Source organism: Chelonoidis abingdonii, chromosome 1 (assembly GCF_003597395.2).
Source record: "Chelonoidis abingdonii isolate Lonesome George chromosome 1, CheloAbing_2.0, whole genome shotgun sequence".
Classification (NCBI taxonomy): Eukaryota; Metazoa; Chordata; order Testudines; family Testudinidae; genus Chelonoidis; species Chelonoidis abingdonii.
The window spans coordinates 201,083,516-201,109,876 of record NC_133769.1 but is presented as its reverse complement, the minus strand read 5'-3'; the positions used below and the strand labels follow the sequence as shown (position 1 = coordinate 201,109,876).

The following is a 26,361-nucleotide window of genomic DNA, read 5'->3' as shown; positions in this document are numbered from 1 at the left end:
CAGAACTGGGAAGAAAATTGGCAGCATGTGACCTCCAGAAGAAGAAGGAGGAGAACCCATGTAACCCCAGTGCAGATAGAGGTAAGAAACCATTTTCAGGCTTTCTGCACAGGTTCTACGGCAGAGAATGGTTTGGAAGAGTTATCTGGGATCAGAGGGAGACTCCATCGACTGGAAGGCATGGGATGCATTGTACTAGGGATGGGGGTTCCATGACCACCACTCCCAAGAGGAAGAGATGGGTAGTGGTGGTTGGGGACTCCCTCCTAAGGGGGACGGAGTCATCCTGCTGTCCAGACTGGGAAACTCGAGAAGCGTGCTGCTTGCCTGGAACTAGAATTCAGGATGTGGTGGAGTGTCTGCCGAGGCTGATCAAGCTCTCAGACTGCTACCCCTTCCTACTTCTCCACGTGGGCACCAGTGATACTGCTAAGAATCACCTTGAGTGGGTCACTGAAGACTACATGGCTCTGGGAAGAAGGATAAAGGAGTTTGAGGTGTAAGTCGTGTTCTCGTCCATCCTCCCTTTTGAAGGAAAAGGCCCAGGTTGGGACTATCAAAAATTGTGGAGGTAAATGCATGGTTACACAGGTGGTGTCGGAGAGAGGGCTTTGGATTCTTCAACCATGGGATGTTGTTCCAGGAAGAGATGGGATCCACCTAATGAAGAGATGGAAGAGCATCTTCTCAGCAGGCTTGCAAACCTAGTTATAAGCCCTCATCACTAGGTTAATGGGAAATGGTGACTTAAGTCCTGAGGTAAGTGGGGAAGTGGGATACTGGGCGGAAACACAAGGAGGAGGGATTCATACCAAGAAAGTAGGCAATCAGCTAGTTATTTTAGGTGTCTGGGCATGAACACAAGAAGCCTGGGAAATAAACAGGAAGAATTGGAAGTCCTGGCACAGTCAAGGAACTATGATGTGATTGCAATAACAGAGACTTGGTGGGGTAACTCACATGACTGGAGCACTGTCATGGATGGGTATAAATTGTTCAGGAAGGACAGGCGGAGGAGAAAAGGTGGAGGAATTGCACTGCATGTAAGAGAGCAGTATGATTGCTCAGAGCTCCGGTATGAAACTGGAGAAAAGTCTGTTGAGAGTCTTTGGGTTAAATTTAGAGGTGAGAGCAACAAGGGCAATGTCATGGTGGCTGTCTGCTGTAAACCACCAGACCAGGAGGATGAGATAGACAAGATTTTCTTCGGTCAACTAACAGAAGTTTCCAGATCACAGGCCCTGGTTCTCATGGGGGACTTCAATCACCCTGACATCTGCTGGGAGAGCAATACAGCAGTGCACAGACAATCCAGGAAGTTTCTGAAGCGTGTTGGGGACAACTTCCTGGTGCAAGTGCTGGAGGAACCAACTAGGGGCTGTGTCATAAACATACAGCTAAGGGTAGCATAAAATCTCTCCTTTACCTATCAGGTGTTAAGAAGCTCAAATAACCTGGTTGGCACCTGATCAAAAGGACCAATAAGGGAAGAAGATACTTTCAAATCTGTGGGGGGAGGTTTTGTTTGTGCTCTCATTGTTCTCTCCGTGACAGAGAAGGACAAGAGCAGGAAAACCCATCTCCTAAAACCCTGCCTGAAATAAGCATCCAAGATTATAAAAATTGTAAGTAATAGCAAGGAAATGTTAGCTTATATTGTTTTAACTTCCGAATTTTCCCTATGCTAAGAGGGAGGTTTATTCCTGTTTTTTGTAACTTTGAAGTTTTTCCTAGAGGAGAATCCTCTGTATTTTAAATCTTCTTATTACCCTGTAAAATTACCTTCCATCCTGATTTTACAGAGGTGCTTCTTTTCTTTTTTTTCTTTATAATAAAGTTATGTTTTTAAGACTCTGATTGGGTTTGTGTCCTAAAAAGCCATGGGTCTGGTCTGTGCTCACCTTGTTAACCTATTTGGTTGGTATATTCTCAAGCCTCCCCAGGGAAGGGGATGAAGGGGCTTGGGGGAATATTTTAGGGAAACAGGAATTCCAAGTGGTCCTTTTCCTGAATCTTTGTCTAACTCGGTGGTGGCAGCGATACCGTCCAAGGACAAGGAAGGATTTGTGTCTTGGGGAAGTTTTTAACCTAAGCTGGTAAAAATAAGCTGAGAGGGTCTTTCATGCAAGTCCCCACATCTGTACTTCAGAATTCAGAGTAGGGAGGGAACCCTGATAGGCTGTGCTCCTCTTAATCTGCTGCTTACAGACAAGGAAGAATTGGTAGGGGAAGTAGAAGTGGAAAGGAGAGCACCAGAATATGGACCCTGGAACTGATGGGCAGGATCCCCTGGAGGCTATTATGAGCGGGAAAGGAGTCCAGGAGAGCTGGCTGTATTTTAAAGAAGCCTTATTGAGGGGGCAGGAACAAATCATCCTGATGTGCAGAAAGAATAGCAAATATGGCAGTCGACCAGCTTGGCTTAACAGAGAAATCTTCAGTGACCTTAAACACAAAAAGGAAGCTTACAAGAAGTGGAAACTTGGACAGATGACTAGGGAGGAGTATAAAAATATTGCTTGAACATGCAGGGGTGTAATCAGGAAGGCCAAAGCACAGTTGGAGTTGCAGCTAGCAAGGGATGTGAAGGGTAACAAGACGGGCTTCTACAGGTATATTAGCAACAAGAAGGTGGTCAAGGAAAGTGTGAGACCCTTAGTGAATGGAGGAGATAACCTAGTGACAGATAATGTGGAAAAAGCTGAAGTACTCAATGCTTTTTTTGCCTCAGTCTTCACAGACAAGGTCAGCTCCCAGACTGCTGCGGTGTGCAGCACAGTATGGGGAGGAGGTGAGCAGCCGTCAGTGGTGAAAGAACAGGTTAAGGACTATTCAGAAAAGCTGGACATGCACAAATCCATGGGTCTGGATCTAATGCATCTGAGGGTTCTGAGGGAGTCGGCTGATGTTATTGCAGAGCCATTGGCCATTATCTTTGAAAACTCATGATCAGGGGAGATCCCCTGGAAAACAGCAAATATAGTGTCCATCTTTAAAAAAGGGAAGGAGAATCCAGGGAACTACAGACCAGTCAGCCTCACCTCAGTCCCTGGAAAAATCATGGAGCAGGTCCTCAAGGAATCCATTTTGAAGCACTTGGAAGAGAGAAAGGTGATCAGGAACAATCAACATGGATTCACCAAGGGAAAGTCATGCCAGACCAACCTGATTACCTTCTATGATAAGATAACTGGCTCTGTGGACTTGGGGAAAGTGGTGGACGTGATGTATCTTGACTTTAACAAACCTTTTGATACGGTCTCCCACAGTTTTCGTGCCAACAAGTTAAAAAAGTATGGATTGGATTAATTGGAGTATAGGGTGGCTAGAAAGCTGGCTAGATCGTCAGGCTCAGTGGGTAATGGTCAATGGCTCGATGTCTAGTTGGTAGTCAGTATCAAGCGGAGTGCCCCAGGGGTCAGTGCTGGGGCCGATTTTGTTCAACATCTTCATTAAAGATCTGGATGATGGGATGGATTGCACCTTCAATAATTTGGTGGATGACACTGGGGGGAAGAGGTAGATATGCTGGAGAGTAGGGATAGGGTCCAGAGTGATCTAGACAAATTGGAGGATTGGGCCAAAAGGAATCTGAGGTTCAACAACAAGTGCAGAGTCCTGCACTTTGGATGGAAGAATCACATTCACTGCTACAGGTTGGGGACTGACTGGCTAAGTGGCAGTTCTGCAGAAAAGGACCTGGGGATTACAGTGGACAAGAAGCTGGAGATGAGTCAACAGTGTGCCCTTCTTACCAAGAAGGCTAATGGCATATTGGGCTGCATTAGTAGGAGCATTGCCAGCAGATCGAGGGAAGTGATTTTTGCGTCCGGTTTTGGGGCCCCCACTACAGAAAGGATATGGACAAATTGGTAAGAGTCCAGTGGAGGGTAACGAAAACGATTGGGGGTTTAGGGCATATGACTTATGAGAAGAAGCAGAGGGAACGGGGCTTATTTAATCTGCAAAAGAGAAGAGTGAGGGGGGGATTTGATAGCAGCCTTCAACTACATGAAGGGGGGTTCCAAAGAGGATGGCGCTCGGCTGTTCTCAGTGGTAGCAGATGACAGAACAAGTTGCAATGGGGAAGATCTAGGATGATTATTAGGAAACACTATTTCACTAGGAGGGTGGTGAAACACTGGAATGGGTTACCTAGGGAGATGGTGGAATCTTCATCCTTAGAGGTTTTAAAGGCCCAGCTTGACAAAACCCTGGCTGGGATTATTTAGTTGGTAGTTGGTCCTTTGAGCAGGAGGTTCGACTAGGGTTGGAAGAGACCTCAGGAGGTCATCTAATCATCTATGATTCTATGAATAAAAACATCAGAGACCAAATCAGCTAAAAGTTTTTTGATCTCCAAAAACCCTATCCACTGAGCCATCTCCTTGGCTTTGCAACATGTTCAGAAGTCAACAGATCTGAGATCTATTGGAGCAAGGAGGAAATTAATTCCAGGTTCAGTAACTCTCCACAAAAAGTCTGGCTACTAAGGCCCTAACATACAAATCTGGGAACTGTCAGCATAAGGTGTCTCACCTGATTGAATAGTTGCAATATGACACACAGAGAGAGGATTTTCCATATATTTCTACATTATCGTTTAAATATTTAATATTCCATTATATATAGGAGCCTTCATTTTCTGTTTTTATTTTATTTAATTTTCCCTGGGAATTTATCAGTGTTTATTACCACAAAAACAGGTGAAAATCAGTGCAAAAAACTTAGTAATTTTTCTGGGTACATATCTGGGTTTATTTTGGTAGATGGAAAGACTGGGAAAAGGTATTTAGTAGATTAATGTTTTAATGAATGAAATTCAACGTGGTTTGCTGAAGAACTAAAACAGAACTCAAAACACAATGCCACCTCTGAGTTTAAGAAAGCAATATATTTCTAGTCCTGAAATTAAATTATTTTCATTTGAATAAACAGTTTCCTGTTGTAAACTTAGAACTATTAGCCTATAAATATTTACATTTAATAATTGGGCCACACCGTTTGCAGCGCATACCGTCAACTTCATCTTTCTCCTGTTTTTGTTTTTTTAAAACTTTTGAATATTTCCTTGTGTTCTGAACCATATTCTGATACAGATTTTCATTTTCTTCCCATTTTAGTGTGTCAAATCTTTAAACCGTACACATTTCAAGATAACATGGTGGGTGTGAGATTCAGCAGTACCTTCAAACGCGCATGCACTTCAGAGCTTGCACGCTTGTGTATCGTATCTTCTAAACTAATATGTAGCCTTACTTCAACAGGCAGCTTTGCAGATACACACAGACTAATGTATTATTGTAATACATATAGCTTATGCAATGTATTGTATTTTCCTAATGAAACAAGTTATTTTTCATATATTTGAATTATACAAAAGCAGGGTAAAAATTGGAAAAAACTGAATAATACTTTTTGTAAAACTCAGGAATTTTTCGATAAGAAACAGGTTAAGCTGAAAACAAAGGGGCTTAAGTGTTTTCCCCAATGATAATATATAATTATCAGGCTACATCAAAATGTTGATTGAGCTCATGTAGCTGGAACACAACATAGTGCTTGTGCTACTTAATAGATTGATGGTCAAAGTAGAAAGATCATTAATAATCAATAGTTGTATTTTTAAAAATAATTCTTCAGACTCACATATAAAGTTCAATTGATGGAAGTTGTTTGTCTCAAAGAGACACTGTATATACCCTATGGTCTTTAAGTCTCAGAATTAAAAATGTATTGTCTTTTAATTGTTTAAGAAAAACTAATTTGGAATTATTTTAATACATTCCAAGAATGCAGTCAGTTATAAAAGAGTTGCTAATCTCATTTCTTCAGATGAACATCTGTGATCTTTGATAACCCATTCACATAGATCATAAAAAGTCGTTATACTATAAACATAAAATACATACTTGGTGTTACTTGCAAGGGTATAGTCCGGGAAAGCCAGAAGTTCAAAAGTTGTAGCCATATTTGATTCCTTAGTGCCAGTAGGCTCACAAACCACAATGGTTTGGGAATATTCATGTTCCATAGCATCAGTTATTCCATGAAATTGTCGTTTTCCTTGTTTTGATAGTTTTAACCTGAAGTACATTTTCTAAAAATTCAGATAATTGAATTTGTAAATGAATAATTCACCATCATTACAAATAGATCTATTTTTCTAACAATATTTTAGATACATGCAATGTACTGGGGGGGGGGGGGGATTGAAATGATCTTTGTTTCTGTTTCTGAGTCAGAAAACACATGAATTGCAGTCCCGTTACAGTTGCTGTTTTTAAAGTATTTTGTAATTGGAGAGTTCTATAAAGTTTTAAACACAATCTACCATGTATCCCAAAGAATGTTTATAACCCAAAGGCAATGCCAGGGATACAGCTCTACTCGAAAATAATTCCTCAAAGGGATTGGCTGTGCTTCATAGTTTAAAAGGAACTTTTTTTTAGTTTTATTGTCAAAACTGCATTGAGATCAGTGTCCCTGGCGAGATGTTTCACAAATGTTTTGGATCAGTCTTAATGGATGCCTGAAAATAGCCAAATGCCTCCATTCTTTACAAATAGGACTTTCATCTTAGATTAACGTTCTTTTGAATAGTTTGTGCTGTTAGTTTCCAGGCCTATAAATAACTGAAGTCATTGTTGGCGTATAGCCATTTCACTAATTTCTATGATACTGTGAAAGTATATCAGAGGAAGAGGCAACATCACAAAAAAAATCAAAAAGTGAATAACTGTACAGTAAAATGGTGTCTGCCCGCTACACATTTCTGCATTTAAACTCGAGAAGATTGTACAACTACTTTGGCTGCTTATGATGGGCAGTTTTTCATGAGCATTGTTAGGTTCCTTTTTTCCAAGAACACTCCTCAGTACTCTATGCAAACAGCAAAGAAGTCGAAGAAGCTCTGCTACGGTTCTGTGTCTCCTTGAGAGTTGTCACTTCAGTGGAACCCCGACAGAGACCGTTTAATTACCATTGTAGGCTAGGAGCGCTCAAAATGATGCCATTGATTCTGTTGTTTACAATATATTATAAATTTTTTTTTTTTTAAGAAAAAGCCAACTGTCATTGAACTTATGGAATAGAAGTGTGAATGATTTGGGGATGGGACTATAGGGTTACTGTCAACTTGCACTCTAATGATGTTTTTAAAATGAGTTAAGTGATTTCAGGCCATATACTTGCCTTTGCCTCCCCTTGTTCATTTTTATGCTTTTACAAGCACATTTTCTTTTTTGTTGTGTTAGTGTGTCTGATCTTTCCTTGTTGCTGTGTGCAAAACCCACAAACAACAGGGGAAATGGACAGTTGGCACAATGGAAGGCTACACCGCAGTCAGTCTTGGTAAAAATAAATCTAATCCAAATTATGCATTAAAATAAATTAGGTTTATTTTTTTGGTTTAGCTGCTTTCTCTAACCACTCTCCCTCTCAAATAGTTGAGTTTAATTGTGGGTTTGCTTAGTGACCTAACCGAACTATATTCTGCACTGCCATTTGGGAGACCTGGATTTGATTATTTCCAGTCTCTTGCTCCCTGAGCCAGCAGGAACTGGAAGCATGCAAAGATGATGAATTCAGCCCCTAAGGAGATGGGTTCTAGTGAGCAATGGTTCTACTTACTGAGTGGGGCTGACAAGCTCTCAAGGGAGCTTTGACAAGTTCTACTTGCCCAGAAAATTGTGGAGATGATGCTAGGCCATGAAGGTTAGTAAGAAATGAGTAGATCATCAGGATCCTTACAAGGACATGAGGGACTCAAGAAGACTCAAAACGCAGGAGTTTTATCTGCTTTGTTTTACACACAGGATTTCAGGATCAGTTTAACTTGCCACTCTATTGACTGACAGATAATTGCCATTAGTTCAGTCAGAAAGTGGGTGAAAACAAAGGGTCTGAGTCTCATCTCGTACTAGTTTATAGTGATGTAATTCCATTGACTTCAGTGAAACTATTTCTGACTTAAGTGCAAGTGAGAAGAGAATTGGGCACACAGTCTCTGAGCGTGCACCTCTGGGAAATATTTTCAGAAGCTGTAAATAGCAATATGTCTCTCTCTAGGATCGCCAAGAGTAGAAATGAAGACTTGTATTGCTAAAGCTCCCGCTTCCTGTCCCCATCAGGATACTGCAGAACATCATAAATGGGCTAAAACATAATAAAAAAACCCTTTCCTCAGTAAAGTTAAACAAAATTAGTGTGGGGGGAGGGTTCCTGTGTTTTTACCAGAAAACACCTAATTGTTTCTTTCAAGGACTTGACTTGTTCTCGTGTTGTAGTGAAACAAGTACATACTGTGCAACAGTTAAAATGTTTTGGACTTAGAGGAAGTATATAGCAAAAATAGGAAATTTGGCACTTCCTTAAAAAACAGTAGCAGTTATTTTTATATATATATATATATATATATATTCCAAGGATCGTGAGAGAGATTTTCAATAGAGGGTGAGTAATAAAAGCCAAGTATAATTATGCATTTAAAAATTTCTAGTTGCAACATTTTTGTGGGGTTTATGAGTTTTCTTCAATCAACACAAAAATACTACTCATGTTACTAGTTTTGTGTCTTTTGTAGGGCATTGTCTCTTCTGATAAGTGGTTTGCTACCTCAGTGTGTCATGCTGGATTGGTATGGAAACATAACCCATACCATTTAAGAATTAATCCAACAGTTTTCCATACTGAAGTGATCACTTTTGCTTTTGATAACCCTCGGCTTTCTTGTCTTTCCCTCAGCACCACTTTGCCTCCCATTCAGAGCAAGAACTGCTACCTCTTCATTTATCAATTCTGAATACAGTTAGTGCTGATTTTGTGAGGGCAGGAAAAAACACAGGGTAAGGGGAACTCCTTACAGACCTCAGCTGACCTGAAGCATGTTTATTTTCTTCTCCAGAATGCTCTGCTTGTCTCACAGAAGTAACTGCAAAAAAAAAAAAAAAAAAAGGGTGAAATGGATAAAACTTAAAGCTTTCAAAAATTGCAGTGGTGATTAATTAAAATCTCTTCATCTTGGAGAGTGAATGATTTAGATTTATCTTCATCATTAGTGTATCATAGCTTTGAGGGGCCATCGCTTACTGTCAAGTTCAAAAAAAATACATAACAGAAGTCTTTGGTGGTGACTAACAAACACTGTCAGTTTCTCCCTACTCTCTGGGATTTTAAAAAATTCTATATAACCCTTGTTCTGTAATAGGAATTGTTTACAGATATTTGCTATTGCATTTGATCTTAAACCATAGCTTTGTGGGGTAGTGTGAACGTCCGCTTGAATTCTGAGGATCTAATTCTACCCTATTTCATAATCTGTACAAGCCTACTGGAGTCACGGGGATTGCATGGGCCGTAACTCAAGTCAGAATTTGGCTTGTAGTCTATAAGGAGATGAATATTCTGCCATTCTCACTGTGCTTGATCTCAATTTTTTTTATTCTTAGGGGAATTCCGTCTTTCCTAAGGATTAAGGAGGAGTTGCCAGGAGCTCTATGCTGGGGGAGTTGGAGGGTGGCTGATACCAAGAGTCTGGCCCAGATCAGGACTTGCTTAGGATGAATCCCAACCCACATTTCCTCCTCCACTATGAAGCCTTCGTTCCTCTGAATTTGCTTCTAGTACAAGCTAGCTCACACTCACTGTCCCTCCCGACCCTTTCCGCCCATGCTGGGAAACTAGCTCTGGGGTGGAGTGCACAAAGTCAAACAGAGCAGAACAGAATCGCCAGATTCTTGGTGGGTTGTGTGTACCTTTAAAAAAACAAAACAAAAAAACTGTATGAGCTGCCATACTTAACTGAAATCAAGCTAATGTGAATGAACCATTTTGCATGTGCTAGAATATTTCAGATATTCATGAGTGTACAGGTATTAAGATCAAATAGCCAGAGGTGTGCAGAGCAGAAGGTGCCATCATTCACATACACCTGTGGTTGTTACAACTGAACGTATGTGCATTCATTTCTTGTAGCCACAGGTATGTGCATCAGAAGGTGCAGCCATTATGATATACACACCTGTGGTAGATGTGTGCAGTATAATCAAATATAGTCAGCAGTGATTGCTGGCATGGTTAGTTAATAGCCTTTATTTTAATTAGATTTTTGGGGTATCCCTCTCATAGGGCAAAACATGTCACTGTAAATGGGGTCATGGATACTGCGACAGTAGCAGACCTTGTCTCCTAGGGTTCTGTGCATGGCAAAGAACACTGACCCCAGCTCTTGTAACCGTTATGTGGAGTTTTAGTGGTTTAACTTTAGGCTGCTAATATTTGCACAGCCTCAAAAAAAAAAAAAAATTCTTTGCTCCTGGGTTAGAATTTCAGCTTTATGGCAGTTGTGCTATTGAAGCCCACAGTGTTTGATGTGGAAAACCAGCAGACATGTGACTGTTTACAAAGAACCTTAGAGCTCATTCCAAAATTACTATAGGCAGTGGGCAGATTCCCACTGACATCAATGAGCTTTGGAGGAGGGCCTGTGAGAGCTCTAGAAAATCTCTGCTACAAGACGTCTGCTTCACAAATGTTGCAAAATTGTTTTCATTGTGTGGTTGAATTGATCACTTCCAAGCTTGTCTGTGCTCAGCCATGTGACTATGAGAGAGGTTACACAAGGTTTCTACGTGTTTGATTTTTAAACTTCACAACGTTTATACTGAGGTCAGGTCAGTTGAATGGTTTCTAAACCAGTTTTCAGTCCCTATTTCCCAGGCACATATATTTTTATGCTTTCTCAAGTGTTTCAGGTACTCACTTGAGAATAAGGAAAAACTCTAAACTATTTTAATGCTGCACCACACCTTCTGTATTGTCTTCTTCATGACACCTTTCAAGCAGCAGTGCACAGCTTGGCTGATCACAATAGAGTCTTGCAAAACCTCTGTAGTGCAGCCTTCGTGCTTTTGGCTTCAGTGTCAGACAACTGTTGTACACGCACCAGCTGAGTGGATTTTGATGAAAGGCCTGGGTTTCAAAAGGATTCATTTTCAACCTCTTTCAACCCTGGCACAGGGATTTCTGATCATTAACTTTGGGTGGCCTAGTTATTTCAAAGCAGCAAATTATTAATTTAAAACAGATCCATGCAAACTTTGAACAAAACCTTCCAGCTAACTTAATATTTCATGTTTATTGTAATTGAATGGAATGTTTTCAAATGCAAATGTCATTCACATAGACAGGCATGTAATATAAACGTAATATGTAATGCCTTCAAGACACACACAGTCAGCCAACTAACTTGCAAGCTCTCCTTTGTAATATTTTCTTCTTATGCAGCTCCACTGAGTAGCAGCATGGAGTGTACGGCTGAGACTTCATCTTGTTTTTAACTCTGGACGATCCCTCCTGTAGTGATGCTGGTGACCTATGCCACACAGGTTAATTGTGTCTCTGCCTTTAGCCTGCAAACAAAGTAGATCTTGGCTATATTTCTACTTATTGTTTCAGCTTATGTATCCCTCTGCAAGCTAATGGGTCAGTTGCTTTTTCACATTGCTCCTGCAGTGGTAAAACAGAATAGGAATGGTACTGAAAGTGGCTCTCTCAGTACAGACCGTTTTAGGTTTAAATATCCTACACTGGTATTCGCTATAAAAATTGTAAGTAATTTGTTATAGCATCTCTTACACTTGTTCCTCATTTGTTTTCAGTTTCTTACACCAAATTTTGTTTTCAGCATGAGCTATAACATCAATGAAACTGAAAGGATCTGCTCACTGCATCTTAGTTCTACCAAAAACGCTCAGGAAAAAGCAATGAACTCAAAGCTGATTAATTTTCTCCTGTTGTGATGCAAAACAACAACTAGTGCAGTACTGGGAAGCAAATGAGAGACTCACTGAAACTTCACCCAATCTACTGGCTGTGAAGCTTTAGATTTTAAATAAAAATGAAATAGCAAGTTTAACTCAAATTATAAAGAAGAAAGGGAAACTTCCCTCAAGCAGGCATGAGTCATGGTTTCCAATCTTATGCAAAAAAACCCCTCGCCTTGTACACCAGGCAATCCTGATTTTTCCTTCTCTCATCATCACTTGTCACACTGACTTAATACAAATGTATCCCTTTAATGTTTTATTTAAATACTCACATTTAAATACTTGTATGTAAGAACATTTTCAGGGTGCGGCTCTACAGAGACAGCAGTGGATTGTGAAACAGCTGCCATTTTCCAATCCATAGAAGTGCTTTTACCCAGTTGGGGCCTTTGGATGTTATCATAATTTAAATATTTACAGATGATCTAAAAATCTGATATGGCCCCTGCCACCGTCAGAGCTAAGCCACCTCACAACCTCCGTCTGAGAGTGGGAAGTGCTATTATCCTCATTTTGTTGATGGTAACCTGGGCCACAAAGAGAAAGAACTTGTCCATGTCACACAGGTAGCTTACCTTACCTGGCAACTTGCAACATACATTGATTGGTTTTGGCTAAACTTTGAGCAGTAATTGATACCATTAACTACATTGAGAGTAACACCTGAAAGGGCCCAAACTCTCACATTCCTCCTTGGGAAGAACATGTGAATTGAAAACTCAACCTCCTTATCAGAAAATCTGGTGGAAATAGGTCTGCTAAATCCATTAGGAGCAAGTACTCAGAAGAATGAAGAAGAAATTACTAACCTTCATTTTGATAGAGATGATTTTCACCCTAAAAGAGCAGAGAATTGGTAGCCTGGAAGAAATAAACCACCTCCAAATTTTGATTCTGGTAAGAGGTTAACTAAGCACAATGATGATGAAGCTAAGATCTTGCTTAACCAAACTGGAACTTCAAAATGACCACTGCTGGACTCACATGGGCTTTGTCAGGTAACACATTGGCTTTCCTTTGTCTGCTGCCACCTTGGATGTTACCTTGTCAAGCATGATCATGGCTACCAGCTAAGTTGTGGAGAGACTGGCCTCGTTTGTGTTCAATATACAAAATATCCTTGAATAGGAAAACGTGTGGTCAAAAGTCAAATGCTTATGGAAGAAATAAATGGACAATAGTCAGACATGTCAACAGGGCTCCTTCAACTATGCTGATGTTAAGTAAAAATCTGGGTTGAAGGACTAAGCCCAGAGATTTAGAATGCTGTCAAATGGAGTCACATACAGGGCCAAAGAAAGGAAGAGACAGCGAGAGGTTGAGAAGTAAAAAGGTTTGAAGAATGTTCAACTGTCATGAAAAATGTGGTGGGCTGAGGGGGTTTCATTTCTAAAGTAGCCTGAATTACAGCTGTGGAAAGGAAGTGCAGGGTGCTGAAACGCTTCAGCAGGATAAGGGCTCCAAAGGACTCTGGGGCTGCTTTGACGCAGTCTATGCATTTCAGTACAGCACATTGGCCAGATCCGCAGCTGGTATAAATCAGCATAGCTCTACTGATGTCAATGAAGTTGCACTGATATATATAGCAGCTGAGGATCTGGCCTCCTGTCTTTAGTCCAAACTTCAAGCTGTTCCTGGGAACTGGTTTTAGGGCTGAGTCAACTAACAATGAAAACATAAACCTGGGTCTAAGCTCTCTCCTTACACTTGGCTGCAGATGCATCGCTTTCTCTTAGGCCAGGTCTACACTTGAAACTGTTATTGCTTGAGTACTGTCTCTTAATGGTACGATATGTAGAGACATTTTTATACTGGCAAAACCATTAGGGCAGACACAGTTATGCTGGCATTAAATGCTTTCACTGGTACAGCTTATTTAGTGTGAGAAATTGGTATAAGCTATACCGCCAAAAGCACTTTTTTGCCAGCATCGTGTGCCTCTATACTAAGAGGTTTTGCTGATGTAGCTGTACCAGACTAGCTGTACCCACAGATCTTTCCTAGCATAGTGCAGGGAAGGCCTTAATCTGGTCAAAGAACTACTCCCATCTCTTCATAGGCAGGGTAAAGTTAATAAACCACAGCTGCTGCCCTGAGTCAGCTGGAATCCGTCAGCACTTCCCTGTGGGCTAACACCTACTTACAGGGTGGGTCAACAGAAAAAACTGGTCTTCTCCAGCTAAAATAAAAATAAAAAAAGTCTTCCACTTTGCAGTTCACCTTGCAAAGACCAAGTAATTCACTAAATCTTTTCCAAACTAACACCTGTTAAAGAAATGCATTAACCATAATAACTGCTGTGGAAAGGGGGCTTTCATGTCCCAGCTAACAAAAAACTAGTGCAATCTCAAATTTATCCTGTATTGCATGCTTAACACAATGTGCATAATTTGGAAAAGTGGCTTAGCTAAATGAAGTGGGCTAATGTCATCCTGTCCCATCTCCTTAATCTGTGCTCCTTCCCTTAACAGGGCACTAATCAGCATTCAGCTTTTCCAGTTCAGCATTTGATTGCTGCTAAGCCAGTCCCCCTTCTCTTTTATAACTTTTCCCCCAAACTCAATTTTGAGTTTAAAACAAGCCATATTTTTTTCTTGCAGAAGATTCATATAACTACATTGTACATGGGGACTGAACAGGGACAGCACAGTGACCTCATAAGTATTACCACTAGGAAGTGACATTTTTCCTCCTTTTGTTCTGCTAGGTCTCTACAGACTGTAGTTTAAATATTGGAGACATTCTACTTAAAGGCAGGAAGGCTGCATTTTCAATGTAGATAAATTTCTGATTTAATTTTCTGTGTGATTGAACTAAATCAAACATGATTAGTCCATGAACACTTTTGAAGTGAAGATTGTGACCTTTATCAAAGAGCCTTATGGAGAATAACTTGAAATCAAGTCAGCAGGCTCTAAAAATATACATTAGCAAAAATGAACTGAAGTCAAATAAATGGCCACAGGACTCTCAAAAATATTTGTCTAACATGCTACCAATCCCAAGGGAAGGAGGGATTTATTTTGGATCTTAGAGAATTAAAAGATTGCTAAACTCGACAGACAGATGTAACAACTCAATATGCCTCAGGTAAGTGCTCTGTGACACTTTTCTCAACAGTACATGACACTAAAGGTCCTGATGCCAGTTTACACCTTTTACCCATGTATAGCTTCCGGGCAAGTGGATTCTGTTTTTTCAGTGGGGAGGGCATATGTGCCTGCTACCTGCATGCAGAAAAAAGAGCCAAACTGTGACGATCCTTCTCATATTGACTAGCACCTTACTCTTGCTATTGAAATCAATGGGTCTACATGGTGGAGTAAAGCTTCAGCATACATCAGGGACTCATGCTCCAGGCCTGTGTGCATTCTGCATGAGCATTAAGTGGAGTTTGGCTAACCATGGTTCTGAACAAATACAACACATTTTTGAGAAAACACGACTCCACTGTGGCTTAACTTCAAGGGCTCCCACATTTTGTACCTCTTTTGCATACAACCCTCAAGAACAAAACCTGTTAACCTGCCTAACGCTAACAGGATTTTAGCTCCAGCTATACTGAGCTCAGTTATATAGTGGTTTACTGGGGGGCAAGGTTGAGTTGGGTTGGGTTGGGTTGGGGCACTAGCAGAGGGGCCTCAGGGAGCCCCGGATGATTTTGTCTAGCCCTGCCTTCCTCATTAATAATACAAATATTTTACAGTGCTATAGCACATGGTCGTTCCAAAGTACTGTAGAAGCCTGCCCTAATTAACTATTAACTAATAAATGTTATGTCCTTATGGAACACAAATACCTAATCCTCTATTATGCTGCTACATTACTTTTCTTTCTGCAAAGGCGTGTGTGTTTTCCAAATATTTACAGGAATTAATCTTCAGCTAGTCTATTAAAAAGACAAATAAACTAAAAATCCTTGCAGAATTTGTTCCACACTGGGTTAGGTAGTCAAGGGTTTGAAACAGTTCTTTTATTATTTATATATATTGTTTACTTTACAAATAATTATATATAGTTACACATGTCCCTTCACAGAAGGTACATTAAAAACAAAAAGCTTGTGTCATCCAAAATAAACACTTTGTTGTTCATTAATATAAAATGGACTGATATTTCTAGTAGGAGACATATCCAAACCACTGTTCATCCAAATTTCTTGCATTATCTGTTCTCGGCGCTCTATCCTTTCAGCCAGTTCAGCTGCTTCTGTTGAATTATAACCCGAGTGATACGTCCTATAAAATCCTGTTAGCTCATTTGGCAAGTCTGAATCTGAAGACTCTTCCTCTTCTTCATCATCACTGTGATCATCTGCTTTGTCGCTTTCCAGCACTGAATGGTCTTTCATTCTGTGCAGTTTTGGGAAGTCGTTAGTGCATGACACATGTATCACCAAAGCGCACAGTGTGAAGACTAAGCCCACACACACACTAGACACAAACAGGAGAGCAGCTCTTTCAGGGTGATCTAAAATTCAAAACAAAAAGCCAGACTTAAAACAGCTGTAAACAAAAGCCGAGAACAGATATAAAAGTCAGTGGTTGTTTCCAAAGAGCCCTATGTGATGTTGGATAAGTTTGGTGCTTTTTTGGCATTATCTGCCATGCAACAAACAGTTTGTGTAGTTGTCATCTAAATTCTGCCTAGTCAATTTCTTTAATGACTGTGCAAAAAGACTTGCCCCTAAAAGTGTTACACTGTATTTTATGTATAGTTTACTAGCACTCTTAACCACTGGTTGGTGGCCATGCCTCCTTTTTCTAGCCCTCTTGCCATAGTGGGCGTGGCCTGGGGAAACAGGGGCATGGGCAGAGAGGTGCTGGGTTCTGGCGAACTCAGGTTGCCAGAATAGTCCCCCAGGCTGTTGCTGCCTTCATGACAAAGGGTACACCTACATGTGAGCTGGGATTCCTAGCTAGCATAGACGTACCCATGCTAGCTCTGCTCCAGCTTGCATGCTAAAAATAGAAGCGCAGCCAGGATGGCAAGGGCAGTGGCTCTGGTTCACTGCCTGAGTACATACCTGCCCAGCCCTTCTGGATACATGTTTGGGGGCTAGCCAGAACTGTGGCCCTGCGAGCCCCAGATACGCTGCTCTTTTTAGTGCGCTAGCATTAGCAGCACTAATGTGGGTACATCTGCCTCAGCTGAGGATAGCTCCTGTTAGCTCAAATATAGATGCATTTGTAAAGCAGTCCTGAGACTGCTCTAAGCTGCCACTCAGGACCAGACGAACACGTTCAATCTGAGTATCAGGGAAACACAAGGGTATCTTACTCACTGCAGCATTCCCAGCCCCCAGGCTGTCACATGCCAAATGGCAAGTCCTGAGGATCTAAGCCATAATCAGCAGTCACTCCATCTCCAGCTGTGATCTTGTCAAATGTCATAAGTAAAGACCAGGTGTGAGTCGAGAATGCCAATGTACAAGGGGGTGCAGAGGGCTACCCAAACCTCCTGATTCTGGTATATACAATCTGGTTCACCAAAGAATGTCATGCAAGGTCTCAAATAAAAGCTTGTGTCACACTGGTCAGCAATAGCATTGTGAAATGAATGTACAGATAATATGTAAGGAGTTATGCATAGATACTAAAATATGTTCTGAAGTTTGTGTCTAGAGATTAGTCACCAGCGTAGGTGAAAAACAGGTTCTCTCCAGAAAGGTTTATCTATCGGACTGTTTTCATGTAAATTAAGTGTGGTATGTTTCACAATGGGTCTCCTATCACCAGTCTGGCCTGAATGCAACTGAAGGATGACAAGAATTTTAAAAAGAAACTAACCAGGAAGGAAAAGCATGTGGGGCGGGTGGAGGGGACAGCACAGAGAACTCCATCTGCAAGTACACATCAAATGTTTGCCCCACTATATTTGGGAGGGAAAGAAGACACCTGGGCACCCTTCACTGAGGAAGAGGAGGATAGCACTTTTGCTTCATGGAAAAAAAGGGGTCTCAATTGGGTTAGGTTGAAAACGCTGGAGTGAACTTGGGGTGAGATAAGCTTCTTTAGATAGAAGGTTAAGTTTTGTCTCTAGAAAGTGTGCTATGATTTTGTTTTATATGTAACAATTTGTTTCTGCTAGTATTACTCATTATCACTTAAATCTCTGTTTCTTTGATAACAAACATTCTTATTTTCACTGTAACTAAGTGCTGGGGTGTAAAGAAAAATGCTAGTGCTTAGTTCAATCTTACAAGCTGTTCCTTTGGGAACAGCAAGTCTGGTCATTCTGTGAGTGTTTAGCGGATAAGGGGCTGGACACTGCTGGGAATGCTCTGAGAACTCAGGGGGCTGGTGTGTGCCATCCCTACCTGTACAGCAAGACTATGGCTTGCGGAGGCTTAGAAGGTAATGCTTGTGCTACCAGAGGCTGTTGGTTTCAGACAGCTGATGCACAGCAGGCAGAGACGCTGCTTCACGATTAAGGGCAAGTGCTGGCGAGGTGCCTCACAACCCTGGCATAACAGGGCTGGCATCCACCTCTCACATATGCCCCCTTCTGGGACAGTGTTTCTGCAGTCTTTCTATTTATGGTGACACATCAATAGTGTCTCAGGTGGTTTATTAGTGATTCAGCCCTCCGACCGAGTCACACACACTGTCTGTATGTGAAACAGAACAAACCCCCTCCAGGGTATACAGTCTTTAGCTTGCCCCAGATATGATATGGGCCGTACCCTCAAGGCTTCTTCCCTGGAGACACTGACTTTTTGTGGCCCTCACTGGGCTCAGTCCTTACTCAGTCCCAACAGCCAGCCAGGAGACCCTTCTTTGTTCCCCCGGTCCCCACTCGCAGACTGTCTTGGGCTCAATCCCCAGCAGCAACCCAGGAGCTCTCTCTTGCACCCCCAGTCCCTTCCCACACTCAGCTGTCCATGGTCCAACTTCTCCTTCAGACAGTCAGGAACACAGTCCTCTCTCCTCCAACTCCAAGCAGCAACTGACTGCTGCTCTGTTCTGCAGCTCCTTTTATATGGCCCTGCTGGGCCCTGATTGATTGCTCTCTGCAGCCTCTCTCATTGGCTCTTTCTCCGCAACCACTCTTGGCTTCTTGGAGGACTTCTCTTCTGCTCCTTTTTGGGATGGAGTGTGGCAGGACCCTGAGGCCTCCAGTCACACCCAGGCACCCTTGAGGAGCATCACGTCAGGTCAGTACTTGTATGGCAGACCGCTAAAGCAAAGGTATGCTACAGGAAAGTGTGATGGTGACTCAATAGTGAACACTCTTCTGTCTGACTCACTATTTAATGACTTTTCCAGTACAATGCTAGGGGACATTGTGCTGCAGCAGTGTCATGTTTCAAATGTGTTGTAAAACAAAAGCCGCAATTGCTTGTGCTCATTTACAGATCCCATGACCTCTTCTGAAAGAGTAGAAATGTTGGCTCCAGGGATGCTCTCAAATTTCAACTCGTAGTGTTATATTCTGTCTGCCTACATCTTTTTCTGAGTTTTTGGTTAGCTGGTGATGTTGTTATGAGCTGGGTGATACCTTGTTATGGGTTGAGTTAAAAGCCCATTGAGAGTGGTAGGTGTGAACTCATCCATCATTTAACATAACTGTAAGCATAAGCCCCACCAAAGGCAAAAAGTGTGTGTGAACCCACTCAGGAGTTTTTGGCTAAATACTGTTTTGGGTAGGGGTGTGTGTGTGAGAAGAGAGTCGCTGTAGTTAATCCACCTCCCTGAGAGGCAGTAGCTAAATCAATGGAACAATTCTTCTGTCCTAGCACTGTCTACACTGGGGTTTAGGTCAGTGTAGGTTTAACTACGTCACTCAAGGTTGTGGATTTTTCACACCTTTGAGTGATGTAGCTAGGTCACCTAACTTTTCAGTGTAGACCAGCCCTGAGAATGAAAGACTACTGAAAGGAGCAGCTGAAAGATGAAGGTGGCTGACCCTGGAAAAAACCTGGGAAGAGGTTTTTGGGTTATGGATGCAGGCTAAAAAAGCGCTCTTGTTGCTGGGAGCAAAAGAAGCTGTTTCTTGCTATTCGATCCCCTCTGCATTCAGAGACATAGGACATTGTACAGTCTTTGTAAATAAAAAAAAACTGGACCAAAGAAACACCTATCACCAATTTCTGCTTCTAACTGGAATATCTGTAGGGCCCCAAACTTTGACTAGCCACTCAGGTCTAAAAGGGGCAACATTATCTTATATTAATTTTCCTAAATCCTGCTCTGTAGTATTGCTGGGTCAGAATTCCCACATCGCCAATGGTGGACACAGACTGAACATCCAGCTAGACCATCTTAAAGATCTAGCTAGAGGTTGATCTGGGTGGCACTTAATCTGCAAGGAGGCCACGTCCCTTCGGGATTTGCCTTGATGACTGATGGTGGTGGTGGCAATGGGTCAGAATTCCTGTCATGTGTCATCCCAGAGATGGCTGATTTTTAATTGTGCTTCAATGATCCTTATATGTACAAATGAAAATTTCCAAAAACGGATTCCTAAAGATAGGCTCCTACATAAGTGCCTAGTTTTCAAAAGTGCTGAGCACCCAGCTGCTCCGATTGAAATCACTCATTTTAAAAATCTTGTCTGCAACCTCTAAAAGAGTTTGGGATCCTTCGGGCTGGAACATATTACATAGATGTCAGTTGCTATGTTATGATTGTCTCATCTTCCCGGTTGTGTGGTAATGCTCTATCAGCACAATTACTAAAAGTAACAGGATTACCAAAGACAATATAAGGAGGAAAAAACCCCCAACATTTTCCTACCTCTAATGTAAGCAAATGTAGCCAAAGAGTTGCTAATAATAACTCCATCTTTCTTTGGAAGCTTTGATTCCCTGGGGTCAATGTTTATATCTGTAATGTGAAAATACAAGACAAATGCAATTAGATTATGTTACTCTTGATAATGCTACTAAATTCTAATTTTTCTTACAAGTACACCTCTACCCCGATATAACGCTGTCCTTGGGAGCCAAAAAATCTTACTATGTTACAGGTGAAACTGCGTTATATTGAACTTGCTTTGATCCGCTGGAGCATGCAGCCCCTCACCTCCACCCCGAGCGCTGCTTTACCGCATTTTATCCGAATTCGTATTATATCAGGTCACAATATATCAGGGAAGACGTGTAATTTTAAATCGAACAGGTCATCTAACTGAACTCCTGGAAAAATTTAGGACTGCCAGTGTTATGGTTTCAGGGACTTTGCAAAACCAAACCCATGATCTACAAACAAAAGATAATGGATAGTTAGAAAACTACAAAATTGTTATTTATTAAACAGCAGCTATGACCAATCCCATTTAGTGCCTGAACCAAAGCCCAAAGAGGCCAAAGGAAAGATTCCCAATGACTTCACTGAGCTTTCAATCAGACCCTAAATGAATCACTTCCCAAAGCAATCTCTGCAGTATCCTAGAAATGGTGGCAATAGAGGATGTGTGCTAGCCACACCATTCACTTTCTCTGCTGTTCACAAAATTACATTTCAGCCTTACTCATACATGGCTATCCAGTCTGAAACAATCATATACTCACTGTTACTGTTCACATCTCTTGACCACAGTTAAGAAAGATGTACAATAGTTGTGGATGACCATAATGTGCCAATGTCCCAGCAATGAAAATGTCAAAATGCAATACATTTAAAGTTCTGTTTAAAGTGACTTCAATGACTTAATTAAAGATCACAGCTCATAGTATGTAGTGTAAGGGGATGGTTAGCAGATAATTTGTTTTTTATTTGCAGTTTCCCCTCTACCTTATTCCAATCTAAATTTAATAAATTAATAGACAAGAATGAAATATGCTAAGACAATAAGATTATACTGTGCATGGCTACTTCCCAGGGAATGAAAGTGGCCAGACTGAGAAGCAGCTGAGGAGACCAGCGATGAAAATTAACAGTTCAAGTGTTGCCACTCTGATTCTTGAGGAAATCTTGTGTGTATGAACACAACGTTGATCAAGATTGCTTTTTTTCAGAAAATCTTTAGCTCTGCATACAAACAACCACATTGTGTAGCTTGTTTGGTTTGAATATGCAGTTTCAGGTAAATGACTTCTCCACACTTTAAGGCACCCCCTTTAAATATTCAGAAGCGCTGGCAGTGAACTACACTGCACATTGCGCATGTGCGTTCTGGAGTAGACACAAAATTCCAGGCTGTGCCTCTGTAAAAGGTGGCCAGAATGAGGCAGCGATTGGCACACTAAGGTCCTGGAGAGAATGAGAAGCTCCTCACTTACAGAGCCACTGAGCATCTACTGAGTCAACAGATTCTTCCACAGGACAGGTGTGGGAAGAAAGCTGTAACCCCTCAGCTGCAAGCTTACCTGCTTCACCTCTCAAATTTAGGACCAAATCTTGCAATCCTTGCTCGAGTCAACATCTCATATTTTTACAGGCATTTGACTTGCTGGATTTGGCCCACAATAACTTATTTAATATCAGGCCCAGAATCTTGCCTTTGTTCCTGAATGGATTTCTCATTGTGAAATTCACACATTACAGTATCTTCACAATCTAATTGTGTAGAACTCATTCTGTTGATGATAAAACACTTTTTTTTTTTTTTTTTTTTTTACAACTTTCAGGGGTCAGAGCCAGTTTTAACACATGGTTTTACTACTTCCCCCTCTAATTATTCTAATACAACTATGTCCATCTTTGATCATACATATTTCGTATTTTGACTTAAAGACAAATGATGGTAATAAACCATAAAAATTACCATATTTACCATTGTTCTGCTTTAGGGAAGGATTTAGATTAGAAATCATCGGATCAACTGCTGTAAGTATGATTTTGGGAACTAAAAAGAAAAAAGAAAAATTGTATACTGTCAATTTTAAGACTGTTACACTGTCTGAGTTGTTATCTTAATCACACTGCAAATAGGGGAAATTCACTATAAACTATGGCCCAGAATAATAATCAAACCCATTATTAGTACATTTTAAATGTGCACAAGCAACACCTTTATGATCATTGTAACACAAAAGACCAGGGCTGTAATTCTCTGTGGCCTTGTCTACTAAAGAACATTCATACAGAGGCTCCAGCCCTGCAGCTGGATTCGCACAGCCAGATACTTGTGTCTGCATGCAGCTCAAGTGCAGCCAATGTGGCTGCATGAGGGTGCTAGGATCTGCTCTTCTGGGTTGGACTGAAGGACTAGGGCCAGAGTTTGTGCTCCCAGAGCCACAGGTACCGAAAGAGCTAAATTTCTCTTGTTAACACAGGATGAATCAAATGGAGAGCAGAAGTTTTCTTTCTTTCAGGGGCAAGATCTTGCTTTTTCTGCTCCTCTTCTTATGTTCCTACTTGTAGTCAAAAGTAATAGATGATAAAAGAAACAAGTCCTTGTTAAATCCCTTAGTGCCAGGTGAGAACAAGGATCTGGACTCCTGCCAGAGATCTGTCTCACAGGGCACAGTTTCCATAAGACATAACTATCTAATAGCTACATCCAGCTTTCTGGACCAAAAGGAAATACCAATGAACAGGAAATAATGAGGCACACTTTTGATAGACCTTAAATTGTGCCAATCACTGCTTTTGATGAGGAGAATAGATTAAGTCTGTAATGGTCAGTAAAGAAATGTTTGAAGCCCTGTGTGATGTGCTGTGTAACTTTCCTGACTAGAAGCTTTTGTTCTACTTCAAGTGGTGGACCCTATGGGTACGCCATTGTGGGTGTGTGTGCACTCCATACGCCAGAGAACTCACAGTGGAATATAGGGACCACACAACTTGAAGAACCCCAGTTACGGCAAGGTAAGTAACTGGAGAGTGTTCCAGATGGAATGAGCTCTTAGGCCATGTCTACACTATGGTGCTGCAACTGTGCTGCTGTAGTGTAGATGCTTTATACAGCGATAGAAGGGGTTTTCCCATCACTGCAGCTAATCCACCTCTCTGAGTTCTGGTAACTATGTCAAAGGAAGAATTCTCTCATTGATTTAGCCATAGTTACACTGGGAGCTATTTCAGCTAACGTGACAGAAGTCCCTGTTTTATAGGGACAGTCTCAATATTTGGGGCTTTTTCTTGTATAGGCTCCTATTTCCCTTCCCCCGCCCCCCGTCCCGATTTTTCACACATGGTGTCTGGTTACCCTGATTTCAGTTTAACTACAGCCCTCTGGGGTGTGAACTTTTCACCTGAGTGACGCAGCAGGGTTGATCGAAATTTTAAGTGTAGACTAAGCATTGGTCTGAGTAGCCAGAGAACTGTTTCCTTTTAATTAACTTCTTTTTCTTCTGGTGCATTTTAGTGGATTTAATTTGGAAGCTTTCACACTCTTCTTACAGGGATTAAAATGATCTAAAAGGAAGGCACATTGTGTACATGTTAAGAGCACACAATTCCTGTGTCAGATGAATGGGTTCTTCAGTTATCCTGATCTTGGCACCTATTCTCTGTACAATACAAAGACAGACTGATGGAGTTTCACACAGATTTGGAAAATGGAAGACATTTCAGGTATGAAACAAATGTTTGCCAATAAACTGTGTAAAAGAAGATTGACAGGAACAGAGGGAGGTCCAGTCCAAGGGGCTGAAGTACAGTTTTACTTTGAAAAATAACTGTAAAAACAGCACTTCTTACTGCCCAGCCATTCTCCATAGGTGTGGGATCAAAGTCACATCTGTTTCCTTTTCTGGTAAAGTTTTTAAAGTAAGTTTTAGTACTTTTGACTCCTGTAAATACTGCAAAGCCAACATGGATATGGGAGCATAATTTGGCCTCTATTTTGGCTTCTGCATCATCAGATTTGTTAACTGAGTTCCAGAGGCAAAATTTTTATATTGATGTGTGAACCAGAAAATGAACAGCTTGATTTTCAGATTCCAGGCTGAATTTGGAGGGCTGGCATGTGTAAAAAAAAAACAAAAACAAACCTGTGTGTTCATTTGAAAGGCTGTGAGTCTGTCATGGAGATCACGGAAGTCACGGATTCAGTGACTTTCCAGGATCTCTGTGACTTCTGGCCATTGCTGGGGCAGTCTTGGGCCGCTGGGCCCCCTCCCCTGGCAGCAGCAGTGGAGGCCTGGGCTACCACCACCCGACCACCCCGACACCGGTGGGTGCCCTGGACCACGTGCCACTGTGCCCTCCCCCAAGCAGCCACAGGGGTCCCAGGCCACGCGCTGCCTCCTGCCAGCACCCGCGGAGCCTAGATCCCCAGGCCACTCCCAGAGCACTTGTGGCACACCCAGGTCAGCCCCTTGCCATCACCCAAGATTTAGTCAGGGGTCTATAGTACAAGTCTTGGACAGATCACAGGGCATGAATTTTTGTCTACTGCCCATGACCTGTTCATGACTTTTACCAACAATACCCATGACTGAAACACAGCCTTATTCATTTGTAATAGCTGGTCTGGAAATAATGAGACACACTAAACAAGGAACACCATGCTTCTGTTTTTATCAATTCAGTTTTCAAAGTATAAATGCATTTTAAATGAGATCTGGCAAGATATTCTTGGGATAACACTTATGATCAAAGGGGCAAAGGCCTTGTGATGTCTATTACCACAAAGGATGCATCTGTAGGGAGCATTTTTCTATGTTTCTTTTAGAGAGACTCTCAGGTGGTGAGAAAGAAGGAAATATGGAACTTATTCTAAAGGGAAGACCAGCACTGCTGAGACAGAAAAAAAAATCACATATTGTATTACATTTTTATTTCAGAGATCAGCCATTAAGATTTTATGACAGCATAAATCATTTATCTTGAAATTTTCAGAAAACGGGGGTCTACATTTTCTGTAAAACTTGGGTTTTACAGAAAATGGGTTTTGGGTTTCTCTGGAAAGAACTGAGGTGTAAAACTAATACAATGTATACTACTATTTGATCATGCTGAGATGCCTTATCTAACGAAAATCACAAGTGAAGGATCTCTCCATCAGCAATCTTTGGTTTCTCCTAGTTTGGGAACTTTTCTCTTTCTAAAATAAGCAAAGTAATTCACAGCTCGAGTCCCATCTCTCTCTCTGTTGACTCTGAGTAGGGGAAGAAAGATGGATAATATTTTGTCCCATTCCTTTTTGTCAGCATAAGCAGTGTGGCCCTCATTCAGAAAAGTACATAAGGAGGCCCTGATTCAGCAAAGTGCATAAGCACTTCCTTAAGTCTGTCTTTATTCAGCACTGCGTTATGGGCATGCTTAACTTTAAGCACGTGCATAAGTGCTTTGCTGTATTGGGATTTAAGTAGGAAAATTGTGAAGGATTTTGGGATCAAAGGTGCTATAAAATGTAAATTAATTATTACTACTACAAAAGTGCATGAAGGAAAAGCCAGTTTCCTCATCTTTCTCTGTTTGTGCAAGCACACCAGTGTCAAAGCCTGTGCTACACCAAAAGTTCTATTCATCATTGCAGTAATACCAGTAAACCCAGCACTTAAGTTCCAAAAATAAAGACCATCATCAATTTCCCATTGCTTAGCCAAGCATCCAGCAAAGCACTTCTAGAGTTTCTTCTTAACGGTTTCATAAATGTCTCCAAGTCACTTGTCTTAAGAATCAGGTCTCAGTCTTGG

General features: G+C 41.3%; 1 protein-coding gene across 2 annotated transcripts in view; it reads right to left on the bottom strand.

Moving 5' to 3' along the window:
• Positions 1-15,807: 15,807 nt before the first annotated feature.
• The window catches only part of EVA1C (eva-1 homolog C), a 91,755-nt gene continuing 81,201 nt past the window's right edge, over positions 15,808-26,361 (bottom strand). Inside the window, exons 4-6 of one of the 2 annotated variants that reach the window (XM_032794949.2) lie at positions 22,548-22,619; positions 20,567-20,656; positions 15,808-16,298 (exon numbers count right to left, since the gene is read on the bottom strand). In XM_032794949.2, coding sequence (XP_032650840.1) covers positions 15,895-16,298; positions 20,567-20,656; positions 22,548-22,619 — 566 coding nt within the window. In that variant the 3' untranslated portion in view covers positions 15,808-15,894. The remainder of the gene's footprint in view (positions 16,299-20,566; positions 20,657-22,547; positions 22,620-26,361) is intronic. The other variant, XM_032794948.2, reaches the window with a different exon arrangement.